Source organism: Aspergillus karnatakaensis (genome assembly GCF_047715665.1).
Source record: "Aspergillus karnatakaensis strain CBS 102800 unplaced genomic scaffold BJY04scaffold_3, whole genome shotgun sequence".
Taxonomy (NCBI): Eukaryota; Fungi; Ascomycota; class Eurotiomycetes; order Eurotiales; family Aspergillaceae; genus Aspergillus; species Aspergillus karnatakaensis.
Genome location: NW_027395715.1, coordinates 723,630 through 749,506, shown reverse-complemented (window position 1 = coordinate 749,506; position 25,877 = coordinate 723,630). Strand labels below are relative to the sequence as shown.

The following is a 25,877-nucleotide window of genomic DNA, read 5'->3' as shown; positions in this document are numbered from 1 at the left end:
CTGAACCTTGGTAAGGTGAATGAACACAGGAGATCCCATGGTGAAGTATCGAGTTTCGTCAGGTCAAAGCTGGTTGAGATATGTTTTGATTGCAATCATATTCGATCCATTGCTGGTGTCGTTCTTGAGCCCTTGAGGACAAACTCAACTGATGTGGAGGATGAAGAAAATCTGGCGGAAAAACACAACCTAATAAAAAGAGCGTCACATGATCGCTCACTTGGAGATCTAGCTTCATTCGGCTTGACCGTCTTCTAAAACTAGCTAGAGTATTGCTAAGTTATAGTTCAAGGCTGACTAAGTCCTGAAAAGGATGCTTTGTCGCGTCGTCTTTGCGCTGGTGAGGAATTTGCGTCATCTCAAAAGCGCTACTAAGGGAATGGAAGTGAAAAGTGTCTCATTGCAGATTAGCTACATAAGAGTCTTATATGACTGGCTTTTATTCCATCGGAGTTCCGCGATGCGCAGATTCGCCGGTTCCTCACTTTTCATGTGAAACGGCCAACCCACCCACCTCCGCGGTGTTGGCTTCTCACTTACAACATGGCCGATGAGCAATTCCCGTGGCTAGATTGGCCTCATAACTACTCGTCGCAGAATAATATGAACCATAATGTTCCGCGCGCCGAAGAGAATGCAAACCCGCACTGGAGAAGCCCTTTCTACAACTCGGCCTCGAATACCGGATCAGCAGCCCCGAACCAGAATGTCCAGATGCAAGTGAACAACCAGACCGACAATAACACCCAATCTCGGTATTATCCACCGTACCAGGGACAGGAGGAATCATACGTGCGTCTGGAGGACGTACTCCCGTATCCATCATACCGGTGGGGACCGCCGCCGACTCGCGAGTACCAACGGCCGACAACCTTTGCAGAAAACACCTCAGGAATATCGGCTCCTTCGCTCCACCAGCGATCACCGGAACGACCGGCCAGTCGTCAGCTGCCAGCTCCGATGTCACAAGCAGGGTCAGGGGAGGCGCACATCGCGAACGATGTGTATGGCCATGAAGCAAAAAGGCGTCGGCTAGACCCGCCTGTTGCCTCACAGGCTCCTCAGCAGACCGTGCCGCAGACCGTACCGAAAGTTGCCTCACCTGTCTACTCTCAAGTTCGGACGCAGCCCGTAATGCAAGAGACTCAACCCGGCCCCCAGTACTCATATCTGTCAACAACAAATCTCTCTCAAGCGCCCAAGCAACCCGCGTTGCAACCGGCAAAGCGGCCCTCAACACCGAGCGCTCCACAGGCTGCTGCGCGACCAGTTTCTCAGTACTCCGCACCGGCTCGGCAACAAGCTAGAACGCAGGCACCGGCACGTACTGCGTCTCCGGCGACCTCTCAGGTTCAAGCACAGCGCGCTCCACAGGCAGCCGCGCGACCAGGTTCTCAATACGCCGCGCCAGTTCAGCAGCAAGCCAGGTCGCAAGCACCAGCTCGTACTGCATCTCCGGCGACCTCCCAGGTTCAGGCACAGCGCGTCCCCCAACACGCTCCTCCTGCCACACAATCGAAAGCTCCTGCACGAGCGTCGTCAAACGCTAGTCCACAAACCACCACCCAACAAATCTCGGCGCATAACTCCCATTATGCTTCGCTAAATCATGCACCTCAGGCTCTTCCGCAGACCGTCGCGCCTGCAGACACACAGCTCACACCACCCTTGACGACTCAGCATAGTCCACGGCCCATTTCGGAATATGCCTCACCACCAACACGACCGCAGTCTACACTCTCTAATTCCTCCCAAGCTGCCGCACAAGTTGCTGCGCAAGCTCTTGCGACGCCCCCAACCCAACATAAATCGCAGCAGATGGCAAAACCTGCTTCGAAGCCAGCATCCAAACCGGCATCCAAACCCGCCCCCTCCCAGACGACTACTCAATCTACGGTGCAGCCTCCCCCATCACACTCTGTTCCACGGCCCGCTACACAATCTGCAACACCGCCTGTACAACACCACGTACCACAAAACTATCCATCCCAGAGACCCCCTTCTACACAAACAGCTGCCTTGGGGTCGGCGGCGCCACAGTCTCCTCAAACCACGTCACAGACGGTACAAGCACGGCATGGCCACCCGCCACCAGCACATGGCGGCCCTAGGAACTTTGCGGCATATCAATACCAACCTGTGAACACTGCAGACAGAACGCACTTGAAGCGCCAAATGGGTATAGCGACCCATTTCAAGGAGACCGATGCCGCAGAGAAACTTACTTATGATCCGAAAACCATCGCGAGAGACGTTCTTATTGCAGCCGGCCGCCACCCAACAGAACCGTCTCTGAATAACCATCTTACTAGACTACGAGGTCTCTTTTCCGCTGTGGATTACAACACGGATATGTCAACCTTCAGATGGGATCTGGTTGACCCTGGAGAACCATCACGTGACCTCAAAGCCAAGATCAGCGCCGCCGCCGCTCGCCAAGCACCCCCACAAGGAATGTTTGCTCCCCCCGTGCAAAACCCGCAAACCGCCCAAACAGCTCCACCGCCCGCCGTCAAAGTCCCCGTCAACAATACCATTTCTCGTTCTCAGCCTTTCCAACAACAACGACCCCCACAGCAGCCGCAGCCGCCTAGAGCCCAAGCTCCCCCGTACCCACAACCGCAACCGCAACTACAGGTTCAGCTTCAGACACCGTCGCAGGCTAGGTCTTCACCGGCTTCTCGGCCCCATCCAGGAGCTGGGAACCCGAGCACGCCAATGGACAAGCCACGCCGCCGCGGTAGACCGCCGGGAAGCACCAACAAGCCGAAGGTTGCACCTCCTGCACCCCAGGCTGCTCCTACAGCTTATCCCGTGTTTGCGTGCCAGTGGGGTAACTGCCAGTCCCAACTTCACAACCTCGAGAACCTGAAGAAGCACCTTTTCAAGACCCATGTCTCGTATCAGATCACCTGCGGCTGGAAAGGCTGCACATTCACGGGGACTTTACCGGCGCGAGAGCTGATGAAGCACGTCAAGCAAGACCATCTCGATGCTCTTGCTTGGAAGCTGGGTGACGGGCTAGCTGTGCCTACAAGTGGTGAGAAAGCACAATGATTGCTTTTTAAGCACACTATACAAGTTCATTTGACGGGTTTTGTGATATATTAACCTTTTCTCAATCTTGGGATATGATAGATTCTGGTACAAGCAAAGTGCCTTTGACTATTCCGGAGTCTAGCCAGCAAACCGAGGATTCGCTCATCTTCCCCGCTAATTACAGCTCCATTCGCGCGTTTAATCGGGTCCATGGGAAGAACATGCAGGAGGAGAAGGCCATGGAGATATTCAAAGCTGTTCAGCGATTGAAGGAACATATTGGTGTTGGTCTGGACCCTGGTGGGTGTCAATTGGCGACTCCTGCACGCAACGAGAGGGTGAGCAACGACGAAGATTTCTACGAGGTGCGGTCGGCGTGATTGGCGGTTGCCTGCAAATGCGGCTTTGTAGTATACCCTGCATTTTGCATCGGTCATGTTCTGTTTTCGCGGCCATGGCTCCTAGGTGTTGTGTGAAATCCACAATCGGGGGGGACTTGGATCGCTTTCTAGCTCTGTATATTAATCCAGATGGGAGGGCGGTTTCTTAGATAGAAACCACTATCACCCAGAGTTTACCCTCTACGGTTTGCCAACAAAGCTTGGTATTGTTCGAACTTCATTTGCCCTTTGGTAGAACAGCCGCAGATAAAGTACATGGTATACGCCGTCAATGCGGATGAATCACCGGTCCTTTGCCCCTGTGGCTGCTGAAGGACCGCCTGCGGTCGCCGTAGCCGTTGTGCGAGAGACCGAATCTTTTGAATTTCCCCCGGGGGCCTTGACTGCAGACACGGTCCCCTCGTCGTCTTCTTTCGCGTTGACTTCGAGGAAGTGGTAGAGGACGATCAAGAGCATGGCGACGGAGCCGAGGAAGACGGCAAGTCGGTGGAGCTCGTTGTCGGTGATCATTGTGATGCGAATTCTGTCCCAAGCGATCGGATAGGTGCGGAATGTATAAGTGGTGTTAAGGAAGGGCCGACGTTTGGGGTAGATGGTTGGATGATACTCGTCGCTGGATGCCACGTTGGTAAGTCAGCTTCGCGATCGAGAATAAGAACAATGACTTATTGACAACCTGGCTGCTTACCTCTTTGGTTATAATAGAGCCCTTCTACCCTCGTAGCGAATCTATAAATAAATCGAACGTGAGGGAGAGTATGATTGCACTGCGAAGACGCTGTGAGATGGAGGTCTCGTCCATATTGGGTAGGACAGGGAGCCGGGCACAAAGGCATAATTAGGTAAGACAGCAGCATTACTCGGGCATTATCTCAACGGCGGGGGATCTTTCTCCGATAACTCGCAGAGTCCACAGTCTCGACTGTCGAGCACAAAGCCACCAGAGATACTTTTGCAACCCTTCAAACCATCTCCTCGAATCGCCCTCTAGCCCGGTGTTTGAACGTTCCATCGACGTTGGCCGCCTGGACCCATTGAGGACCGTTGTCGTGTCTCTCCGCAATAATCTTGTCTAACCTCAAGGTCAGAGGGTGCTGCAACGGCCCGGTTACAGACCTTGGCTGGTGACAGTGACGGCCTCCTGAACAAATCTGATCTGTTCGCTGCTTAATAACGCTGTGCGGGCTTTCTTCTCCTTTTCTGTTCTTTTCCCTTCTTCCCTGAGCGCCTCAATCGCTGCTCAATTGTGACCCTTCTCGAACTTTATACTTTCCTCTCGTGCATCCCCGCATTTGGCCGTCATCTCCGCTTACGATCGAGTCTCAGCCATCTCACCTTGTCTCAAGGAGGGGAGATCGATCTGTTGCCCCCTGCATATATGCCGGCACTTTTATCGGTGCAATCGGGCCAGTTTAGACGCTTCGCATCGACAACTCTGCAAGATGAATGAGGATCACTTTTTCAACTCCAAGGCCTATACTCAACCGCGAGCGTCTGGTCCTTCTCTTCTTGCCTGTTTGCTATGTCGCCATAAGCATCTAAAGTGCGATGGCGCGACGCCTGTCTGTAGCCGCTGCCTTGCTGCGGGGACGGAGTGCCAGTATACCCCTTCCCGGCGCGGCTACAAAGGACCCTCCAAAAAGCGACGCGCTAATCCTTCATCGCCCGAGCAGGTACCAGCAGACTTGACGGCGCCTCTATATAATCCAAACCCTGTTGGTATCTACAATGTGCCTGTCGATTGGAGCTACCAAAACCCTTACCCATATGTGCCCACCGCGAGCCTTCCGGAGTCGGCTTCCTCCGGAAGTCCTCACTACTATGAACAATCAGCAGCTACGCAGCAGGCGCCTATCAAAGCCACACCATTGACACCTGAATCATCGGTTTCAGTCGCGAACGATGGTTATCTCATTGACATTTACTATCAATACTTTCACCCCTCACACCCAATTTTACCTTCGACTCGCATCCCTTATCAGAATCGCATGCCGTCTTTCCTTGAGCAGGTTATCAAGTTCATTGGCTCTCATTTTACCTCAGCTGCATCTAGTGACAACTATCGACCGAATATCGTGGAAACGGTCATGGAGCAAGATGGGACGATAGAAAAACTTCAGGCACTTTTGCTACTGGCAATTGTACTGCACTCGCGGAATGAGCGGACCATTGCGGGTGAATGCCTTGTAACCGCAGTTGATTTGGCCTTTGAAATTGGTCTTCATACGAAGGATTTTGCTACCAGCATGGGCGAGGGTGACCCTATCAGGGAAGAGTGCCTGAGGCGCACCTGGTGGGAATTGTTTATTATCGAGGGCATGCTCACAGCGCTTGGGCTCCAGCCAACTCCTCGCACCCACAATGTGCCCCTCGAGGTGCCACTACCATGTGAGGAGCGCATATTCCAAGACGGCCTAGCACCCCCGCCACCACCGACTGTTGCCCAATTCGACGTCCGAGTCTTTGCCGACGAAGAGCGCGACTTCTCCTCCTTCACCTACCGTATCGAAGCAGCCCGAGTCCTCGGCCGCGTCGTCTCCATCCAAGACCTAGTCGAAGGCCAGCAAGACCAAGTTGAAGCCATTGACGCTCGAATCACCAGCTTCTTCCACCACCTCCCCGAATCCAAAGCCGAGGTCCTCCGCCCCGACGGCACCGTTGACGAAATGATGTTCCAAGCAACAATGGTCATGAACGGCACATCCATCTACCTCCATTTCCCACGCTCCGACCTCCTCTCCTCCCCCGCCGTCGCAGCTGAAGTCATCTGCGGCCACCACGGCCCCTGCTCGATCCCGGCTTTCTCGCACCACGCTCACGCCATGAAAGCTGTCAAGGCAGCCAGCGAGATCTCCAAACTCGCGTCTATCCGTATGCCTGTTGTCAAACACACCCCGTTCTTCATCTGCTCGCTCGTCATGAGCTCCATCGTTCAACTCGCCGCTTGCTCCGTCAAGGCCGGACAGATGCCTGACCCCAGCCGTGACCGGCTCTCCCTCACCATCGGCGTCTTCAAAACCCTAGCAAACACCTGGGCAATCTCACAGTCAATCATGCGTCAAATCAAAGCTGTCGCGCGGGACGTGATGAACATGGGCTTGCGGCCGACAATGGATCAAATTGACCTGAACACGGTGTTGGATAGTGGCCGGTTCTGGCTGCCTATTTGATGTGCTTATGACTGGTGACCTGGCATAATACACTTATGAGTGGCGGATTTTTATTCCTTTCGCGCCGTCTATAAATACAGACATACATAACTATATCTAGCTTTTTTAGATATCTTTTTTTTTCGGTTGGCTTTTATGAATGTTATAAGTGATACCCCTCCCCTATGTTCAATTTGCCAGAGCTCTGAGTAGATAGTCGTAGCCCTTGTCTGTGTTGTTCGCAAAGTAAGCCACAAATTACTACTACAGAAAAGACGAGAAGAAATGTACAAGCACCACCACTAGAATTTTCATAGTCATACCCGATTCTTTCCCCGCCCTAATTAACAACACCTCAGGCTCCTCATTACACTTTCCACATGAGGTGAATCACGCCTGCTCGAATGGGAAGGCGCGATACCACAGGGATCCAGGATAGGCAGTAACGATCGGCCTCCGAGTCCTTCGCACCTGCCCACTGGAGGCTATAGAGGTATTGCCGGAACAGGAAGGCGCGATGCAACACCATTAAGGTAGGGAAGGAACAACCGAGTGACGCAATCCATCGCACTTTCCTTGGAGAGGATTATCGTTCAAGGAAGGAGCGATGGAGGCTTGTCCAGACAAGGCAGGGGCGGCCAGTAGGTGGGCCTGTGGAATAGTCTGTTGCTTCTGAGGGCTGAGCTTTATCGGCGGGTTTAGGACGCGTACACTCCAGAAGAGCCAGACCATCCTCATAGTCGTCCTCGACTTTGCCACAAGACGGTAAGTTATTCTCCAGCTTCTTCTCCAGCTTCTTCTCCAAGCTCTAAGTACAAAGCAGGTATACAGCGCCCACGTAGGAACTTTGGTCAATTTCCAGAAGAGAAAGGATGCTTAAAGGCTCGTTTGAGCTCAATAGCTTTCTTCAGGCCACTGCCCGTCTTAGTACGGCGTCTGTGATTATTGAGATAAAGCGGTCCTTCCTCGTCGTCATATTCCCTTTTCGACCACGCTCCGAATCTATCACCCAGGTACCATCTGCGGTAATGACTATCCACCTCACAGCGCGAATTGAAATACCAAGGACTCCAGCGCTCGCGGTCTAGCCCTCCTAGGTTTCGCACGACCCGGATGATAATCCGATCTGATGGATGGGCATGATCTGAGTAGCTGTTTGTCACATATGCGAAAGTCTTGCATATATCACAATCCATCTCAAGCCGCACAGTTCCATATATCTCAAAAATGCTTCTGTGTGGGCAGATAAAGATTGGCTTGAAATTTGGTTCATTGAAACCGGAAAGTGATTCGTTTCGAAAGCCTCTGTCGCGTATTGAGGTGGGTGGCTTTACCTTCCATCGCAAATGGTATTCTGTCTGAATGATTAGGCAGCGGGTGCTGTCAGCATGGGTTGTCACCGTCATTGCAAGGTCAGCCCGGATATGGGCATGGTTCGTTATTGAACATTCATGTTTGAGACATGGTTCTGCGGACCCTTTCATGTGCGAAAACTGAAATGCTGCGAGTATACGCGGCGGTAGGAGGGTACTCGGAGTCCCTGTGGCTAACCATTGCCCCAATCGGACTCTATCACCGAAAGTGATCGCAAGGCAAGGGCACAGATCGACGATATTCTCATGCGCAGAGGAATCTGTAGGCTGGCAAGGATTGCCAGGGTGTAGCTTCAAGCACTCAGGGCAGTAGCGGAAGGTTTTATCTTCCATCAAAACAAGAAATCGAGTGCGTGCACGATGAACGCGACCAAGAATAGAGTCATAGTAGTCGGTAGCAAGGAGTCTAGGCCAAGCTAGTCTCTCATCCTTGAGGATGTCGTCCCTGAACAAGTTGTAGAACGGCTTGCAAGTCAAGGTCAGGCATGCTCGTGATGATAGTGGCAGCAGATCAAGTATGAGCAGTAGGACATCAACCGGAACATAGAGAAAGGGAGGGTAAGGATTTTGGCTTGAAGCGACGGGGTTCTGCTTTTCTGCTGGTGGTGCTTTTCGTTTATTTCCCCGAAAGATTTGCAACATTCGAGCTGATTTTGATTCTGGGTCTCGGAGGTGAAGGCGTCGATTGGCCACATTGTCTTGAGGAGCTTTCTTCGATGAATCCATCTTGCCTGGCTGGGTCTCTGGATAAGAAGAGGTTGCAGTGAGTGCTTGAAGATGCATCCCAGACGCTGGACCGGCGAATGAGCCCGAGGATATAAAGTCCATGACACAATGCCAAATATACTTTCCGAAGGAGCCCTCCAAAGTTAACGCAAACTTACCTAGTTGCTTAGCTTAGCATTGCAAGACTAGTGTATTCTGGGGAGAGAGGAGAGATGAGAGAAGAAAGGAAAAGAGAGAAGGCAATAGAATGGAGATGAAATGCAGAAAAGAGATCAATGGCCGCAATCAAGTAGGAAGGCATGATCGGCCAGATCGAGACTCCCTTGTACCCCATCACCGATCCCGAAATCATGGCCAGCTGGACAAATCAATAGTTTCTAGGGTATCTCAGTATTCGTGTGCCTTCTAAGTCCGTAATATATGTACGTGTCTGCCCTAAACAAGCTATGAAAAACACACTGCATCGCTGAAGGAATCAACAACTATGGCGAGGGAGGGAATCTTAAGGAAAGAAGAAGCTCAATAGTCACAGTCAGTCTATAAGGAACGACAAGACAAAAGTGGTATCATAAAGATAAAAGCTGAAGGAATGCCACGCCTTTCTAATGGAATGAAATGAAACGAAAAATAAAGTGCTGTAGAAAAAACCGTATCTCTTGATCGATGCTCTTCTATATGGCCTGAGCTGGCTGCATCTCTTTCAGGGCTTCGGCACGCTTGGCGACGACGTCCTCGGGGCGAACAACGTTGCGGAGCGCTTCGCTTGCTTGAATCAGGCCGTCGATGCTGATGGCATGGTTGGTCATTTGGTGGTTGATGTATGTATACAGCTCTGCTGGCGTTCCGCAAGTTGTCAGCAGCTGATGTTCATTGAGCTTAAGCAATGCGAGAGCGACTTGAAATAGGAAAGTGCTTCCTCCGCCGCTTCCGGAGACTGTGTCTGTAGAAGCAGTTGAATTTGCGTTGTTCTCTCGCGTGGCGGACGGTGATGCTGAAGACGCCGTGTTACTAGAGGCCGGGTTCCTGCTCACTGCGCTCGATACATCAAGACAGAGAACCACGTCCCAAACGCGGTACAGTGCCTCCGCAGAAAGACAGTCGGTAAACACCGAGAGAAACCATTGGAATGTGAGCGCCTCAAGCTCGACACCAAGATTCTCAAGATGTTCCGACAACTTCGGGAGAACCAAGGAGATATACTGTCGTAGCACTACCTGGTCGGCCCGGGAAGCCAGGAGACCATGGTCGTAGTAGTGCTTCGGCAGAATAACCTCGATTATGGAGGCAAGCAACCAGAAGGTATCCTCGGCAGTCGGTGTAATGAGCAGTAGAGACCCAGTAATAAGGTTCATGCCTTGACAGTAGCCGACCTCTGGGTTGCGACGAGAATAAGCAAGAAGCACCTCCTTCAGCTTCTCGACGCCAGGGCCCTTGCGGAAGAACACATTGTCTGTCAAGGTCCGGTTAATGTCCATATCGATCTGGGCCACGACCGACGAGTCGGGATCGATTCCGCCGACACCCTTGACAAGGTCATCATAGTAACCAGGCACTCGCATGGAAGAGGCACCGCTGCACTCCGACCAGATCTTGGACCGTAACGCAACCGGAATGCCACCAAGAACCAGGTTTCGGAACTCCCGCCACTTCGCTCGGCCAACCTTGCCCTTATTTCCTAAGCCAGAAATCCCCACCATCTCACCATCAGCAAGCGTTACTTCTGGCATCTCAGATTGCATGGGTCGGTCTGACGCTGCTGCGGCTTCCCCCTCTTTTCGGCGCTCTGCACGAACCTTGCGGAGGAACTCATTCCAGCGGACAGTCCTTTCGCGTTGCAGCCAATCATGAAGATCGGTCAGCTGTTCAAGGAGCAATTTGACAGGCTCATGTTCACCAGACGCGATGACCGCTATCTCATCCGCAGACGATCCGGCGAATTCTGGCCGGTCTGCAATGATTGTAGAAGTAGACGCAGATGGCTGAGAATTGGAGTTGACTGAGACGGAACCGCGTTTGTCTACAGCGACTGCGTTGCTACGCGGAGAATCCTCTCCTGCGGTCGTCAAGGAAACAATAGGGCCAGCTGAAGGTGTATGGGATAACAGTTCCGTTGGCACAGACGGGATTACCAGATAGTCCTGCCACCGTTGCGATGACTTCTCTGGGTCGATTGGTGAGATTGAGCCGAGTGAACGATGAGAGTCATCAGCGGAAGACAGTCGCTCATGGACGTCAGATCCATCACGATCGTCAGAGTTGTCGCTGCGAAAGGTGTCCAGGGTCTCTGCGATGCTTTGTCGCCCACTGTTCTTGAGTAAACTAGCCTCCCTTTGTCTTCTTTTCCTACGCTGGTCATAGATAAAACCGAAGCGGTCAGTAAGAAGCTCTCCGCCCATATAATCGTTGTAAATGGGTGTAAGAGTCGGCGGCCGAGACTCCAAGGGGAGAATTGCGTCCATTTCGACCGGTCCAAGGTTGGTGGGATTCTTCGCTGTCGTTTCGGCGGCCACGCCCTGTGAGACGCTTGAAGCTGGCTGCCTTCGACTGAGTTGACCTGACCTAGGCGTTGTACCTGAGCCATTCGGCCTCCCTGGGACGCCTTTAATGCTAGTGTTGCTGTTGATTCGCTTCAAGGCTGCAACGGCGGACATTGCATGCTTAGTATTGGGTGGAAGCGCGGATGAGGGGGTCCTGTTTCTTTCGCGATTAGCCGAAGAAGCCCTTCCACGATTTCGATCAGCCGGGCTCTCATCTCTGTTGGTCTGCTGATTGCCGGCGAACAATTTCACCGTCCAAGATGAGACCGACTTCGATGATTTTCGCGAATGTGTGCTGGCATCATCTCCCGCTTGCCCATCGACAGGATGAAAGAGCTGATCGTCGAGTGGCTTGCGGCGATTGATGACGGTACCCGGTGGCATAGGGTGACGAAGATGCTCCTCATCCTCACCAAGATCGGACATGATACTACTAGCACGGCTAGTCTTGCGGCTGCCCGCGGCGCTTCCGAAAAGAAAATCTTGCCAGCTGCGCATAGAACCTTGCCGTTTGCGATTGGGAGCGCCGGAATCGATACTAGAAGTGCCCGACTTGGCATCGCTCTCTAACCTGGAAGGCTTGCGGATCGTAGACTGAACAGCAGTTTCTATCCCGTTTTCATCTTCGCTATCGGAGTTTGGTAGATGGGCTCCGATCCCATCAATCATCGCCTGTTGCATAAGCCCACCAACCCCTCTCGAGGCTTTGCCCGTCTGATCTGAATCATAGTCTCCATCTTTTCCGTCCTTTGGTGAGGTCTCCATCGCGTATAGCCGACGTTCGATGTCCTTATTAGAAACTGAGGCCTCGCGAAGCATCTTCTTCAACTCTCGCTCTCTTGCATCCGCGCGCTGGCGTAGAGCTGAAATCTCCGCATCACGCTGAGCTAGGTCGCGAGCAAACTGCCGGACTAGCTTGACGGCACCGTTGGTAGCGATCAACCGTTCGATATGTGCATCATCCGCAAGATGCAAAGCCCCAGGAAAGTCACGGATCGGTACAGCATCCTCAAACAGGGCGGCACGACCAGAGCTTGATGACGCAGTCGTCAGTTTGGCGAGCGTCGCTCTCCTATTCTGACGATGCTCCATCGCACCATCACTGTTATCACCCCCGTTCAATAACGCGCCTGATAATGCTCGGTTCAAAGCCGGTTGACCCAAAAACCCGTGTGGTGACCGGTCCGGAGAAAGGGAGGGGAAGGAGGTCAGGTCGGTGTCGGTCTCCGTCGCATTAGACGCGGAGTGGCGTTTTTGAGCCTTGGTGCGGATGGCCTTAGCTTTTTGACTTTGCCGGGAAGAGGAGGACGTCTGCGACGATGAACGACGCTGTGGCGGCCGGAGACGAAGATCGCATTCCGCCATGACTCGTAGGGCGGTGACAAGAGCAGACGGAGAAAGGGATGGTCGCGGGCTTCATGAATGCTTCGAAGGCAGTTCTGTAAATAGAGGAATCTGGGATGGGACCCTGACTGTTGATATAGTTGAGCGGTGGAGGGCCGAGATTTCTAAGCTTTGGGCGGCTCTCTCGCGGGGTTGGATATCGCGAGACAAGGGTAGGACAAAAAAATGCAGCACGGCCGGTAAGCGGATGCAGAGGGTGTAAGCAAGACAAAGACGAAGAATGAAAGGAAAAGACAGACTCAAGGATAAAGAAGAGGAGGAAGAGGAGGGTTGAGAAAGTGACCAGGCAGGATCAAAGAGGGACGACGCTCGCGCGGTCTGGACTGCAATGTTGTTGAGATGAAGCCAGCGGAGATCATGACGTGGTGGCTGCATGTGACTTGACCGCCTTTCCTTATCTGCCTCAGCCCTGCTTGTTCTTTGTTTGTATTTTCCTCTGTCCTCCCCAGAAACCAGGAATATCCAGATCTATTCTTATCCAGATCTAACAGAGATGTAAATAGCATGCATGAATTGCATACCATTGGATGTTACTGTCTACAGGTTGCGAAGATCTGCATTCCCAGCTGTGCCCTCCACAATCAACATTAGCACCCAACCGACCTCGAGCAATATTTACGAGTATCTTGGCCCAACACCTCTCTCTGAAGAGTTTAACAATTCTCCACTACTACCTAGGTACTCTGTTTACATTTTTCCAAGCGTAGTTCGTACCAGGCGTTGTCAAAATGCGGCTTACTCATCCCCAGAACAGCCTCGGTTCTCCGCAACAGCCGACCCCAGCTTTCAACCGAATAAACAGTTCCATATAAGAGGCCACTAATAACCACCTCACAGTCTCTTCTGACTTTCAATTTCTCATTCTAAGCCTTCCTATCTACTTTGCCTCTATATAAGTGGCCCATCATGTCCGGCAACGCCCGCCAACGTCTCCAAGCCGTCAGCCAGCAGCTAGTCGAGGGAATCCCCGACGCGGGCACCTTCGAGGACATCCCCAAGATCCGCCAGATCGCAGGCGACTCAGTCGGACCGTATGCATCCCTCCAGAATAAACCCCTATCTTCAAATCTCAACCCGAATCCGGACAATCAATCATGCTAACACCAAAAGCAGCCGAGTAAAAGACAAAGTGGCCATTGTAACCGGTACCTACGCCCGCCCCCAAACCCCAATACCACCCTACCAGTGACCACACCCTACGATCCTGACTCCACACTAACAAAAACAAAAAACAAAGGCACAAACTCCCCCCAAGGCATCGGCCGCGCAACAGCCCACCAATATGCCCGAAACGGCGCAACAGCAATCTATCTCCTCGACTACACATCCACGCACCTAGCAACGCACGCCCGCGAAATCACTACTCTTTACCCAGCAACAAAGGTCCACACCTACGGAATCGACGCAGCGGACGAAAGCGCCCTGAAGTCCGTTATCGATCATGCAATCTCCACATACGGCCGACTGGACATCTTCTTCGCGAACGCCGGAATTTCAGGGTCCAATAAGTCCTTCGCAGACGTCACCGCGGCGGAGTTCACCGAGACACTGAGGATAAATACCCTCGGTGTCTTTCTTGCTGCAAAGCATGCTAGTGTTGCGATGCGGAAGACTAGTGAGGCGAAGCCTTATCCTAGCGGAAGTATAATCTGCACGGCGTCTGTTGCCGGGCTGCGGAGTAATGCGGGGGCTACGGATTACAGTGCGTCTAAGGCGGCTGTAGTTTCGATTGCGCAGACGGTTGCGTATCAGCTTTCTGGCACGGGGATTAGGATAAATGCGATTTGTCCAGGGGTTGTGGAGACCGGGATGACGGCTGCGATGTATGATGCTGCGAGGGCGAGGGGCACACAGAGGAAGATTGGGCAGTTGAATCCGTTGCAGCGCGGGGCGGTGGCTGATGAGGTTGCGCGCGTTGCGTTGTTCTTGGGGAGTGATGAGAGTAGTTACGTGAATGGGCAAGCTTGGGCAGTTTGTGGCGGGTTGAGCGCGGGACATCCCTTTGTTCCGGGGAAGTTAGCTTAGATTTTTCTCTCATCTACGACTGAATACTATCAAGCACAAGTTTTTGAAGTTTGAAACAGCGTGGATTAACTCAAACCGCCGTGGGTTCTGTAGGCGGGACACAGGAGTGCGCTTCTTGAGCACAGAGAGCGGCTTTCAAAGCAGCTCCGTTCGAAAGATATCGACATAGGGAATCTGTGGTGACAGGTAGGAAAGGTGGAGGGAGAGGCTCGCCCAGCCTCAAGAGACCGCGGCTAATCTATTCACGACGAAGCAAAAAAGGAGGCTCTAGAACAAATGCTCTAGAATGTGAAATGATAAAATCGCCAGACAATGGGCGCCAAGGTGGGGAATCAAGCGAGGCTGTCAACTTGACAACCTTCAGTATAAAAAAAGTAATAACAAGAATATAAGTAAGGATCCTCGGAAAGAAAAGAAATTGTGTCTGTAGAACTTCGGCACGGGGTGTTGTGAGTAGGAATATCCAATCCAAGAAGCCTGAAGGAGAGATGAGACAGAAAACCAAAAATGCCAAGATGGCCACAACTCGCTCTAGATCTGACAATGTAGTATGCGGAGCAGATGTCGTGTCGAAGTCGTCGAAATCAAGCGTCGCGTCATCGGGTGATGAAGTCTATTTACGCGAGCAGGCGAGGGGTGGATCGCATAAGGTCCTCGCTGGCTTGCTTGGAAAGAGTGCCGGTCTCGGTCTGGTCATCCATACCATCCGTCTCGTGGGCATGCTCATCGTCATCCTCGACGATGCGGGTGGGAATTTCACCTGGGCCATACTGCTGGCTTGACCTCTCGGGGAATGTCGAGCTGCTGATCATCGACATAGAGGTGCTTGACCTGTTGTGGACGAGGTCAGGGGTAGGGGGCACGCTAGTTCCCCTCCCATCGGGGTGCAGAGTGCTGCTCTCGCTATCGCCCATCTCGCTACCCTCGCGAGGTGTAGATAAGCCGCGGTTTTCAGCCTCGAGACGCAGGCGGTCTCCGTCATGGCTCGCCTTCCCCATGACAGAGTCACCATCCTCGGCATCCTGCGCAAGCTGCAAGCCTTCAACAGCAGCAGCGCATTGCTCACTGATGCTGCGGATGATATCCGAGATGGCGTCAGTCTTATCTCGGAGGTAACGGTCTGCAACATCAGTGATGCTTAGACGCGCGATGCGGCGGTGCCCTTGACCAATGTTCAGCAGGTGTTGTTCTAGTTCCGGATTCATGTTCGACACACCGTTCAGAGATTCGTGATCTGTATTTAACTCCCTCACAGTCTCCAAGCCTTCCTCGTCCACTTCCTTCTCCTCTTCAGCTTCCTGCTCCGCAAGCTCGCTGAGTTCCGCCGAGCTGCTGATGGAGCGGACGATGTGCTCCATATGATGGCTCTTACCATTGATCAGGCTACGCAGATGCAGAACAACCCGTTGGGCTTCGTCACGCTGGCGTGTGAGCGACGCAGTGCTGTGCTGGAGGGAAGTAAGCTCCTTTTGGTTGCGCTTGCGCTCACGCTCGAGCTCTTCGGCAATTTCTTGCTGAAGAACCAAGGCTTCGAGAGCATCATCGCGCTGCTTCTCAGTGCCAGACAGACGGAGAGTAAGACGAGCGACATCGTCCTTCTGCTGATCAATAAGGCCGGAAAGGCGACGGTTCTCACGCTTGTGGTTCTCAATCTTGACCTTGAGCTCGCTAGTCTCTTTGGTAAGTTGCTCAGCAAAGGCCTGGAACTTGAGGAACTGCTGCTTCCAGGTCTCAAGCTCTTCAACCAAGAAGTTGTTGCGCTTGGTAACCTTGCTGAGTTCGGTATCCATGCGGCCCTTGAGGTTGATGAAGTCTTGCCACGCCTCCATGGCATCGCGTGAGTACTGGTTACGCTCACGCATGATCTCGTTGAGATGGCGCATTGAGACCTTAGTCGTCAGAGGCTTCTTGACTGAGCCACCAAAGATAGCCTTCATGCCGGTGTTACGTCCCTGAAGGAGTCAGTATGCTTGAAAGGAATTTTTGATCCAGGTTACTCACAAGTTTCTCGCAAACATGGTCCATGACACCCATGACTCCGTCATGATTCCACCAGTTAGGCTCCTCAACGCTCTCGACCTCACCTCGCATGACAATGATCTGACCAGCGGGGATGAGCTTGCCGCCAGCATAGGCGGAGCGAAGATGATTGGGAACGCCGGATGGAGAGACATCGCCGTTCAACGCCTGCGTCAAGCGGTTGATGAACTTGGTGCGCTGACCCGGGTTTAGGACATTTGGTGGGCTTGAGGTAAGCACAAAGTTCCGGTCAAGGTCGACCACAAGAGCATCGGATGGAGCGTTGAACAGAGTTCGGCATTCAGCCGTTACACCCAGAATGTATGGTCCAGGCTCTTGAACCAGATCTTTGATGTGGCGAGCGTGCACCATTGGCACGTACAATCCACTCCACTCGTAAACACGAACGCAGTAGCGGATAGTCTCAGCAGCGATTGTGAGCATGGCCGGGTAGTGGCTGACAAAGATGATGCGGCGGGTGGGAGAAACCGCTGCTTCGATCACACCAACAATGTTGGGAATCGACAGGCATGTGAAGAGCGGCCACATGGCGAAGTTCTGGAAGCCCGTGGGCGATGAAGGAAACTGGTAGCAGAGAGCATAGTCCTTCATGTCGATCCGAACAAGGTCGTTGAGGCGGGGGGCGGGGAAGCTGAGGATGCGAGATACTTCTTCAGCGTGGAACAGGTTGGTAGCCTTGTTCCAGTGAATCCACATTCCACGGAGGTAGTCGCCCAATAGATCGTACAAGGGATATCGGGACAGGAAGCTCAGACAGTATGGAATCCAGTATGTTTCCTCGGGGTTGTCGTAGAAATCTGATTCGGTCTTCTTGCGGAGTTCACGGATCGTTTCGGCACGCTTCTCGTCGGCACGGGACCAAACTCGTAAAGCAATGCCGTAGAGAGTTTGAGCGGAGTCTTGCTGGAGGACAAAAGCATGGTGGACACAGTGGGGTTGGTTTTTACCAGTGCAAATCTCGACATCGTGAGGGAAGCATGCCTAGGCTTGTTAGACTCTCATCCAAATCCACCCAAACTATAGAATATACGCACCCTCATTGCTGAGTGTAGAGCCTTTGCAATCTCGTTATCCTGCTCCAAGCGAGGGCTGCTGCCCAAGATCTCTGGCAGCCAGAACTGTCCCACGGCGCCCTTCATGTGTCCGATCTTCCCCTGAGAAGGTGCAGGTGCCTTCACCCATTGTGAGGGTTCTCGACCCACACCACATACCATGTACGCATGAGTAAGAGTTTTCGGTGTCCGTTGCGTCGGTTTTAGGTTTGTCTGGGAAGGAATCGGTTGTGTGATGCGAGAGTGTAGCGACGAGGTGCGACTAGGAACGACCAGCGAATTTTCCCCTTGGTCGCGAGTCACTGGGCGGTCGCGGGTGGACGGACGGACGAACGAAGAGTGGTCTCTCAGAGACGGAGCCATTTTTGCGACTGAAAGTGATTATACGGGCAGAAGATTGTTTGCGATGTTTCCTGCTCTATCCTGCGGTTATCGCAAAGGTGTCGAGCCGAGTTGTAGACGGCGCACGAGAGGATGTCGGGAGAAGAGGGGCAGCACTGCTGTGGTAGAAGAGGAGGGAATGGAAAGGAGAAAAGAAGGACAAGGACTGTCGACAGCAGGTGCAGCCTGAGAGAATGACGGATGGAGGCTGTCGCAGACGGCTACTGGGCGTGGGTTGAAGCGGGAAGCATTTCCTAGACAGCGTACACGTCGAGAGAGGGAAGGCCGAACAGGGCGTGTCGAAGCAAGGTCGGATAGCTCTCTATGCGGCCGTCGAGCGATTGATTGACCGATAATCCTGAGGGGGGGGAGGGAAGAGAAGGAAGAGGTAAGGAACAGAGAGAAGAAAGAGAGAGGTGGAAGAGGGGGTGGAGATGAGCAGAGGCACGGAGGAACAGGGGGATGGCAGAAAGCCAGAGCACGGCAAAGCAGGGAGTCAATCTTCACCCTGAACAGTCTAGTCCAGCGAAGAGCTCGCCTCTAAGGGGCTCGGATATTAATTTCGTGGTTTTTCTTATGATAATAATAATCGTTTTAATATTGCATTAGGACGAGAGTAGTCTAGGCTGCGGAGTCGTCTGTTCGTTCCTGCGCCGGTGGACAGTGCTAGTCAGGGACCGTCTCTTGTGCACGGGATGCCCTGGGGCCTGAATAACCACCGAACGGCGGGTTAGGGGATTCCATTGTCAACAGAACCTGTACAGCATTTTATGGCCGCCTGCATGTCGTCTATAAATTATGTTGGCTGTAGTATTATTGAAACACAATGAACCTTGACGGGGTGGAAGGCTTCCCACGCGAGACGGGCTGACGGGATCTCCACGAGCCCTGAGACCGAGCCAAACCGACAGGAGAAAGAGTCTCAATAATCTAGAAATGACAAATATTCCAGCACTTAGCACTAAGATTTAGCTTGTACTCTAGTCAGGAGAACTGTCAGTCTGAGTGTGCTCGAGCTTATCAGGGGGGTGGCCGAAAGGCAATCTGAAACCGAGGACTTGGAGGAAAATTGACTTGATCACAGACCTTGCTAGGCTGGCTGAGAGGATGATCACTATTTACCACTCCGCTAGCCTCAACTCGGAGTAGCATCGCACACCAATGCATCTCTCATGCGCACTTCAAATCAGAATTGAGTTTGTTCGATGCAGCTATCTTGCTCCAGGTGATAGATCTAAGCTTAAACCAATGCAATCGCGAGGTTTTCAAGAGAGAGGATGGAACCCAAGAAGCTGGACAGGGATTTCTAATCCTCTCCTGCTCGATCGACGACTCGGAGAATACTGTAGCTCGATTGCAATTCCTCTGCCGGCTACAATTCCAATTCCAATCCCATGGAAATATTCAAGAACACTGACGCGTTTGCTCTGCAAGCCATGCTCCCTGCATGTGCAGACCGGGGCAAGAGTCCAACTTGTCATGGCTGGGCCATGACGGACATATCAGGTCTCCATATGATCTGTCCCGTAAGACTACTCCGTGCTCTTGACTCTTGACAAAGTTTGTTTATGATGTATACAAAGGGCATGAATCATGAATTCCCAGAGACTGGTAGCAGAAAAGCAGAAGTTTGGGACCGATCCGACCGTCCCAGGGTTTGCCTGCTGCTCCCCCACGCCTCCAGCTCCAGGCCCAAATTTTGAGATCTCAAATATGTGATCCATCTTCAAAACTCGATCGATGAGCTGTTGCAGGCCGTTGCACCGTTTGTTCTAATCTCGGCTGACGGTAAGACAAGAAAACGACTTTGTGTAACTGCCTGCCCTTGCCCTCCCTTTTCTCCTTGCCACTAGCACCAAATCTCGAGTCCTGTCGCACCTGTACTCAATCGCCCAAGCGGTCGGATTCGACACTCTCAGCCTCAAAATCGCATTATTGAGAGCAGAAACCTATAAGTGCAGCGCCGTTTCAAATCCTACGGCTCTGGAGGACAAGATGCATAGTATTTGCTCCTGCTGCTGCAGCTTGCTCTCTGGTCGGAGATTCGGAGATTCGGAGGAATGGTTGGAGCGTTGGAAATTGCTGATCGGGCTCCACCGCCACCGCAACACCGTCCACAATTTTCCTCCGCCCATTGTTTCACCACGCAAACTGCGGGTCATTGCTTTCCATCACATATTTCCGAGTCTCCGACTTCATAAGTTCATACTTTAAATTCAGCTTCAATGGCTTTCTCGATTGCTTTGAAGAAGGCGTTTCTTCTATAAGCATCAATCCATCTCCTAGTCTTGTTTTTTTTACTTGATCCGATTTGCAGCTGGCAGTCTCTCGCATTCGGATCAGCAGTGGTGCTGAAGTCGGAACTTGCGATCAGCGAAAGCAAAAGATACTGCGTATAGTTAATTCCTGTCGGGCTTATGAGGATATCGGAAGAGGTATACAGAGTAATAGGTCAAACTGAAGGTCGAAATCAATGTGCAGTGTGTACATTTGGATGTTATCCTATTAATATTAACTCTGGAGGCACTCAGGTCTGTCTTAGGTACGTGCCATATGACTCGACCTTTTCCAGGGCCAATTCGATGAGTAGAAAACTCTTTTAATTTATCCTGCAAAGAACTGTCTTCTATCTAGCTCTTTCTTGGGAGGTTTTCCGACTTGCGTCGTTCATCATGTTGTGTAACACCACACAGAATATATATCGTGGAAGTCTCATCAATTGAGGTACAACCTAAAGGAACGAAACTATCACGACGCACCCCCTCCCGAGATACCTCTTCAGAAGACTCGATAGATTTCGCAGTTGCCATGAGTTGGGGCCTCATATTGATCAGCAACTCAACTTCTCCTTTACTAACTAACTGGGTAGAGTAGCATAGACAAGCCCTTCGCCTCTCCAGTCACCAGCTTCTATGAGCTTAATTCCGTAGCAGCGCAGAAACTCTCCAATACCTCCAATTCGCGTCGAATAGCTAAAGTCAGCGTCGACTGCTCAAATGTTGCTCAAGGCCCAAAGGGCATCCAGCGTTCAAGAGCATCTTGATCACAGGGACAGGCTCCTAGCAGATTAACATTTGCCATGCGCTCCCAAACTGGGAATGGACTGAGATGAAAATAGCATCTGCCCTCTGACAGCTAAACACTCTTTGCAGTGCGGCAATGTGGTGGTGAGGATGTCCCCGCCTGCCTCTACAAGCAGCATCATCCTGACGGCGCTTCTGTTTCTCACTGTCCTGAGGTGTGTATGATTATCTGAGGGCTTGATCACCTGGCCTCAGTTTCAATAACAGATGGGCAGACTCTACTGTGTTCCTACGCACTGCGATAACCCGCGGTGTTCGACCCGATCTATCCTGAACCGATATGCATGCTTCATGGTCCAGCAATGGCTTGTTTATCCGAAAATCGATCCTAGAGAGTCGCAGAGGTAATGCAGAACAGTGCCCTGAATCCACCACATGGCCCTTTCATCATACCTTGGGCGCTGATTTGCGGGTAAGTAAGTTAAACAAGTTGATGTGACCATTTTCTTGTAGTCCATGCCGAGGACACTTCTATTGTTGTCGGTCCATAACCCCTTTGGTCGATATGCTAGTCTGTCCTGATAAGATTGCTTGTATCAGTCCTACGCCCCTATGTCAGGATTACGTTGGTGTTGACTCTGGAGGGACAAAATGAATGATAACCTTGGAAGCGATCCTAGAGAAAGGACGCTAATGCCGATTTCGACACAGAAGTAGGTCACGCACCTAGATCCCATCAACTTGGTTCACATGATTGAGACCTAATGGAGAAGCTATGCTAACGCACCCGGACAACTTTCTTTCACACGAATAAAGCAGCTCTAAAGTTTGCTGGCTCTCATACATGCTCGCCGGGGAGATTGAGTCTCCAATCCTGTGTCCCATAGCATCAGATCACGGTGTGACCAAGGCTTATGGCCACAATGTGCTCATTGTTTGAAGAAAGATCTCGCCATAGACTACTGGATTCCGATTAATGCGCGAGACTGGGAGCTACTCTGTACCCAGAAGTTCTGGACCATCCCGGGAAAAGATTTTCATTGTGCTGGATACACTACAGGCCAAGTACGTGAATAAATGAAGAATTGGGCTTGCATGAAGATTGTTCAGATGGGGCATGACACCAGTGGAAGGAATATAGGAAGAAGCCCTTGGCTTTTGAAGGAGGGTAAGGCGGGCGGATCATCTTGATCTAAAGTTACTCGGAGGAAAAAGTCTCTGGAGCCACAGAGCACTGAAAGTCCTCCGCCAAGAATGCCGCAGATCTCACGGACGACTCAAGATAATCCGCCGCAGGGGTAATAAGGACGATACTCACCTAGCACGCCTACGCCTAAAGATGATCGAAGAGTACCTCCGCGCGCCAAATGCCGCATCTACGCAAAAGAACATTGAGTCTTACCTAGGGAAATGCCTACTGATAGTCTCGGATCTCGAATTGCCTTTTTCATAACTTGGGTGGATAGTTATCGGTACCTGGACACTTACTGGAATGGGAGCACTTGACGTCGGAGCTGGAGAGGTCTGAGACTGATTCTAGGAAAGGATTTTAAGGAAGAGAATGGGAGATAAAGCAGTTGCATGACTTGGCTAGGAAATTTGGGTATGATGCACGGTTATAATGCCAGCAAGTACAGGACTGTTGAACGGCGCCATATGTCTTTGGAACGAGACCCCATATGCCAACAGAGGCTGGGTCACGGACAAATAAACCGGTTGGCGCGATACTGTATGAGCGCTGTCAGGAGCGACCACATTGAGATATTTAAGCTGTTCAGAACCCCCACCTGACAAACTCATACTGCACGGAACTAGGGCTCTAGCGGCCACGTTCGGGAGCCGTGTAATCGGTCCGAGTCAGTGGAAGCTTGCAGTCGAATGGCCTCTACATCGATTGGTATTAACGTATGAATGTCTTTGGTATTCATTCCCCGGATAAAAGAAAAAGCATTGGAGGAAAATCATGGAGAGAAACTTCCTTCAACAGCAACACTACCTAGGTTAAAGTATAGGAAAAGATCAAACATACCCAGGTCTATAGAACCAGCACTTTGAGGCCTTCGATAAGCCCTAAGATGGACAATTAAGGCCCACAGTCCGGCAATTGACGTGGGTATAGTTATCAAGAGGGTCGCAAGGCAATGACTTCGGATGTCGAGAAGCCCATTTTGGCCAGTGTCAGGTTGGAGAAGGATTGAGGGTTGCGAACAGGTGGATTCCAGAGATGGGGCCATGGATGTCTTTCTCTTTAAAAAGCTGGAGTTACAGGCATGGAGTGACTGATTCCCCCAAATGAGATTGGAGTATCGGTCGAGTACGGAGTAAGCGCTTCTTCTTGGCAGCATCGTGGACCCCAAAATCAAGTAGTTCTACCAATCACTGGCTGTAACTATGCCAAGCCGCAGATCGAACTTGTATACTAGCCACACCGACGGAGGCTGCATCACGGAGTACATAGATATATTGTATGAAGACCTATGATTGGATGAAACCCCGCTAAGGCACAGCTCGATACTATCAGCATCCCATATATTATGGTCAAATCCCTGCTTGTACCAATGCATCATTTAGCCACACCAGGGTACGGTATGAATCAAGGGCCGAAGAAGATAGATCTACCTTGGAAAGGGGCTGTGGGGGCGGGGTTTAAATATATTGTTAGAGAGATGAATGAAAAGTTAGATGGCCGTGTCACATATGGGATTCTTAAGGACTAAGAATACATGAGCCTGATGACATGTTCGTCGATTACATTGATATCTCGCTTATTACCTGAGAGAGGAGAATGAGGGTTCGTGCTCCAACAAACAAGACATGAACAGCAACAATAAGGGTAACTAGTTGACCAGTTAGTGCGCACTCATGATAGGAAGCTTCGAGGCCAAAGTACCTAGCTGGGAACATGCCAATCCCAACTCCGTCGCTTGCAAACCAATCGCTCTTCAGTAGAACCGGCCACGAATGTTATATATCCAAACTCCAAGCTAGTATGCAACAATGTTCCTATAAATGTCTAGTATGTTCCGTGCTGTGTGCGACACCGATAAATGTGCGACTCGTTTAGGTCATCACTGACTGAACACGAAGGAATGGCTGATTGACTCGTATGCTTTCGGTACCTATAAGCGCTTAACTGTTAGCACTGGCGAGCAGAGCAGTGAAAAACATGGGAGCTTCTGTAAAGGCTCACGTGTAGAATAATACTGTATAGAGCCAGGTACATCATGGTCACGATGAAAGTCATGCAGTTGAAGGGCGTAGTAGGCAGAAGCCGAAGTTTGGGTCGGTCGCGGAGAAGATCTCCGTCGGAGTGGGGCAGCTTCTAGATCGATCGACGGTTTCGAAGCTTAAAAGTAGATCGTTAGAGAATAAATACAACATAGCCTGAGGTAGCTCGGGCTTGAAGACTGGCGACATGTTATGAGATGGGAATAACAAAAGAAACAAAGTATTTGCATGTGATAGACAAGTACCTCGATGACCTCGGAAGAAGTGAACAAGGGTCCATGCCCCGACGAATGAGGAAGGAAAAGCGACGAGGAGGGTGACTAGAGCAATTGTTTCAGATGTTGACCAGCTCATTGTGGAGTATACAACTCGGCAATAACTAAGTAACCGGAAAGAGTGATGATCGAGGGCATCTGGAGACATCGCGGAAATCGGGATGAGGGAAGATTTATAGACAGATCCATGAGTGACGAGTCCGGACGTTGTTGTATCTATGTATTTATTGTATCGGATGGTTGTATGAGCTTTACAGTAACTCCGTACGGATTGGTCCATCCTTGCCGGCACCCGTGACTATGGGCCGGCGCCGAGCCTCGAGGATTTGGCCCAATCAGGTACGAATATCTACTCTCAGCTTTACCAGTCACTGTCAGAGCCCATGGAGCTAGGGCTGTGTATCAACTTTCCTTTTGGTTGGACAGGGCTGAGCAGGCGCCGTCATGCGGGGCAGGAGAAGCCAATGAGTACGTGAGCTTCTTGGCCACCTGGATAATCGTGCAAGCTTAGGACAGTGATAGGAAGGATCCCCTGCCTTTATAAAGTGCAATATATAATCCATGGGCTCCAAGTGTAGTATCCTTAACTAGCACTCCTTAGGGTGTCTGCGCTCAAAATACATTGACCCAGACTCGAGTAGACAGACTAACCCTCTAGAGATGACTTACGCTACTTGGGGTATTCCTTATTGGTGGTCGGAAGTACAAACCTGTGCATGATCGTCTTGTATTGTGCCACAAGGCCACTACTAGGATATAAGCAACAAATAACTTGCAGACACCCTCCAGATGCTTTCGAATTCTTTAGCCCAGAATCTCACTATCTTCTCCACGTTCCATCCAGGATTAAGTGCAATATTCTGACCTAGCATATACTCGCTATTTTCTAAAAGAAGATTGACTTGGTCAGAGCGCCCGCAGTCTGTGATGTCTTCCTTGGAAAGTAAAGCTAAGCTCAACTGAGAAGTGTATGAGTATAAACACTCGTGACCATGTATCTCGGCGGACATACAGGGAAAGATGTGTTTGATATCTGCATCGTAGAACATTGGTACATTCAAATTGTAAATCTGTACCCATCCCCAAAACTAACCTCAACTACTCCTTTGCTGTACCAGCTTGTCATGTTCTATTCAGACTTCAGTATGAACCTGTTTCGTCATGGCTCCTGAGCGAAATAGTTTTCGTATAGTTCCTTCAAGGTAAAATATTCGAAGACTCGAA

General features: G+C 51.3%; 8 protein-coding genes across 8 annotated transcripts; 3 read left to right on the top strand and 5 right to left on the bottom strand.

The window, feature by feature from the left end:
• Positions 1-543: 543 nt before the first annotated feature.
• Positions 544-3,419, top strand: BJY04DRAFT_213431 (putative C2H2 finger domain protein; the record flags this gene model as incomplete). The annotated part of the gene is made up of 2 exons (XM_073714881.1): positions 544-3,040; positions 3,139-3,419. The coding sequence occupies 2 exons, from the start codon at positions 544-546 to the stop codon at positions 3,417-3,419; spliced, it is 2,778 nt and encodes a 925-aa protein (XP_073576490.1).
• Positions 3,420-3,722: 303 nt separating this feature from the next.
• On the bottom strand, positions 3,723-4,242 carry BJY04DRAFT_213430 (dolichyl-diphosphooligosaccharide--protein glycosyltransferase subunit 4; the record flags this gene model as incomplete). Its single annotated transcript, XM_073714880.1, has 2 exons — positions 3,723-4,053; positions 4,187-4,242. The coding sequence occupies 2 exons, from the start codon at positions 4,240-4,242 to the stop codon at positions 3,723-3,725; spliced, it is 387 nt and encodes a 128-aa protein (XP_073576489.1).
• Positions 4,232-6,711, top strand: BJY04DRAFT_228462 (Zn(II)2Cys6 transcription factor). The gene has a single exon (XM_073718846.1). The coding sequence runs from the start codon at positions 4,883-4,885 to the stop codon at positions 6,608-6,610; it is 1,728 nt and encodes a 575-aa protein (XP_073576488.1). The 5' UTR covers positions 4,232-4,882; the 3' UTR covers positions 6,611-6,711.
• A 342-nt stretch (positions 6,712-7,053) lies between these two features.
• Positions 7,054-8,147, bottom strand: BJY04DRAFT_178138 (uncharacterized protein). Its single transcript, XM_073709696.1, has one exon. The coding sequence runs from the start codon at positions 8,071-8,073 to the stop codon at positions 7,441-7,443; it is 633 nt and encodes a 210-aa protein (XP_073576487.1). The 5' UTR covers positions 8,074-8,147; the 3' UTR covers positions 7,054-7,440.
• Positions 8,148-8,926: 779 nt separating this feature from the next.
• On the bottom strand, positions 8,927-12,948 carry BJY04DRAFT_178136 (TBC domain-containing protein). The gene has a single exon (XM_073709695.1). It carries the CDS (start codon positions 12,588-12,590, stop codon positions 9,360-9,362), a length of 3,231 nt encoding a protein of 1,076 aa, XP_073576486.1. The 5' UTR covers positions 12,591-12,948; the 3' UTR covers positions 8,927-9,359.
• A 488-nt stretch (positions 12,949-13,436) lies between these two features.
• Positions 13,437-14,692, top strand: BJY04DRAFT_76354 (SDR family NAD(P)-dependent oxidoreductase). The gene is made up of 3 exons (XM_073721023.1): positions 13,437-13,660; positions 13,743-13,774; positions 13,867-14,692. Exons 1-3 carry the CDS (start codon positions 13,536-13,538, stop codon positions 14,652-14,654), a joined length of 945 nt encoding a protein of 314 aa, XP_073576485.1. The 5' UTR covers positions 13,437-13,535; the 3' UTR covers positions 14,655-14,692.
• A 270-nt stretch (positions 14,693-14,962) lies between these two features.
• Positions 14,963-18,245, bottom strand: BJY04DRAFT_76358 (DENN (AEX-3) domain protein). The gene is made up of 3 exons (XM_073721024.1): positions 17,729-18,245; positions 16,656-17,675; positions 14,963-16,606 (listed from the first exon to the last, which is right to left on the bottom strand). The coding sequence occupies exons 1-3, from the start codon at positions 18,107-18,109 to the stop codon at positions 15,272-15,274; spliced, it is 2,736 nt and encodes a 911-aa protein (XP_073576484.1). The 5' UTR covers positions 18,110-18,245; the 3' UTR covers positions 14,963-15,271.
• Positions 18,246-23,833: 5,588 nt separating this feature from the next.
• BJY04DRAFT_178127 (uncharacterized protein) lies at positions 23,834-24,863 on the bottom strand. Its single transcript, XM_073709694.1, has 3 exons — positions 24,341-24,863; positions 24,041-24,269; positions 23,834-23,987 (listed from the first exon to the last, which is right to left on the bottom strand). Exon 1 carries the CDS (start codon positions 24,799-24,801, stop codon positions 24,391-24,393), a length of 411 nt encoding a protein of 136 aa, XP_073576483.1. The 5' UTR covers positions 24,802-24,863; the 3' UTR covers positions 23,834-23,987; positions 24,041-24,269; positions 24,341-24,390.
• Between the last annotated feature and the right edge of the window lie 1,014 nt (positions 24,864-25,877).

Excerpts from the sequence above, each read along its gene's own strand:
- BJY04DRAFT_228462 (XM_073718846.1), top strand. The coding sequence starts at position 4,883 with ATGAATGAGGATCACTTTTTCAACTCCAAGGCCTATACTCAACCGCGA.
- BJY04DRAFT_178138 (XM_073709696.1), bottom strand. The coding sequence starts at position 8,073 with ATGAAAGGGTCCGCAGAACCATGTCTCAAACATGAATGTTCAATAACG.
- BJY04DRAFT_178136 (XM_073709695.1), bottom strand. The coding sequence starts at position 12,590 with ATGGCGGAATGCGATCTTCGTCTCCGGCCGCCACAGCGTCGTTCATCG.
- BJY04DRAFT_76354 (XM_073721023.1), top strand. The coding sequence starts at position 13,536 with ATGTCCGGCAACGCCCGCCAACGTCTCCAAGCCGTCAGCCAGCAGCTA. Across the intron at positions 13,661-13,742 it reads GCAGGCGACTCAGTCGGACC|CCGAGTAAAAGACAAAGTGG; the intron begins GTATGCATCCCT and ends CACCAAAAGCAG. Across the intron at positions 13,775-13,866 it reads CAAAGTGGCCATTGTAACCG|GCACAAACTCCCCCCAAGGC; the intron begins GTACCTACGCCC and ends CAAAAAACAAAG.
- BJY04DRAFT_76358 (XM_073721024.1), bottom strand. The coding sequence starts at position 18,109 with ATGGCTCCGTCTCTGAGAGACCACTCTTCGTTCGTCCGTCCGTCCACC. Across the intron at positions 17,676-17,728 it reads CTCTACACTCAGCAATGAGG|GCATGCTTCCCTCACGATGT; the intron begins GTGCGTATATTC and ends TAACAAGCCTAG. Across the intron at positions 16,607-16,655 it reads ACCATGTTTGCGAGAAACTT|GGACGTAACACCGGCATGAA; the intron begins GTGAGTAACCTG and ends TGACTCCTTCAG.
- BJY04DRAFT_178127 (XM_073709694.1), bottom strand. The coding sequence starts at position 24,801 with ATGTCTCCAGATGCCCTCGATCATCACTCTTTCCGGTTACTTAGTTAT.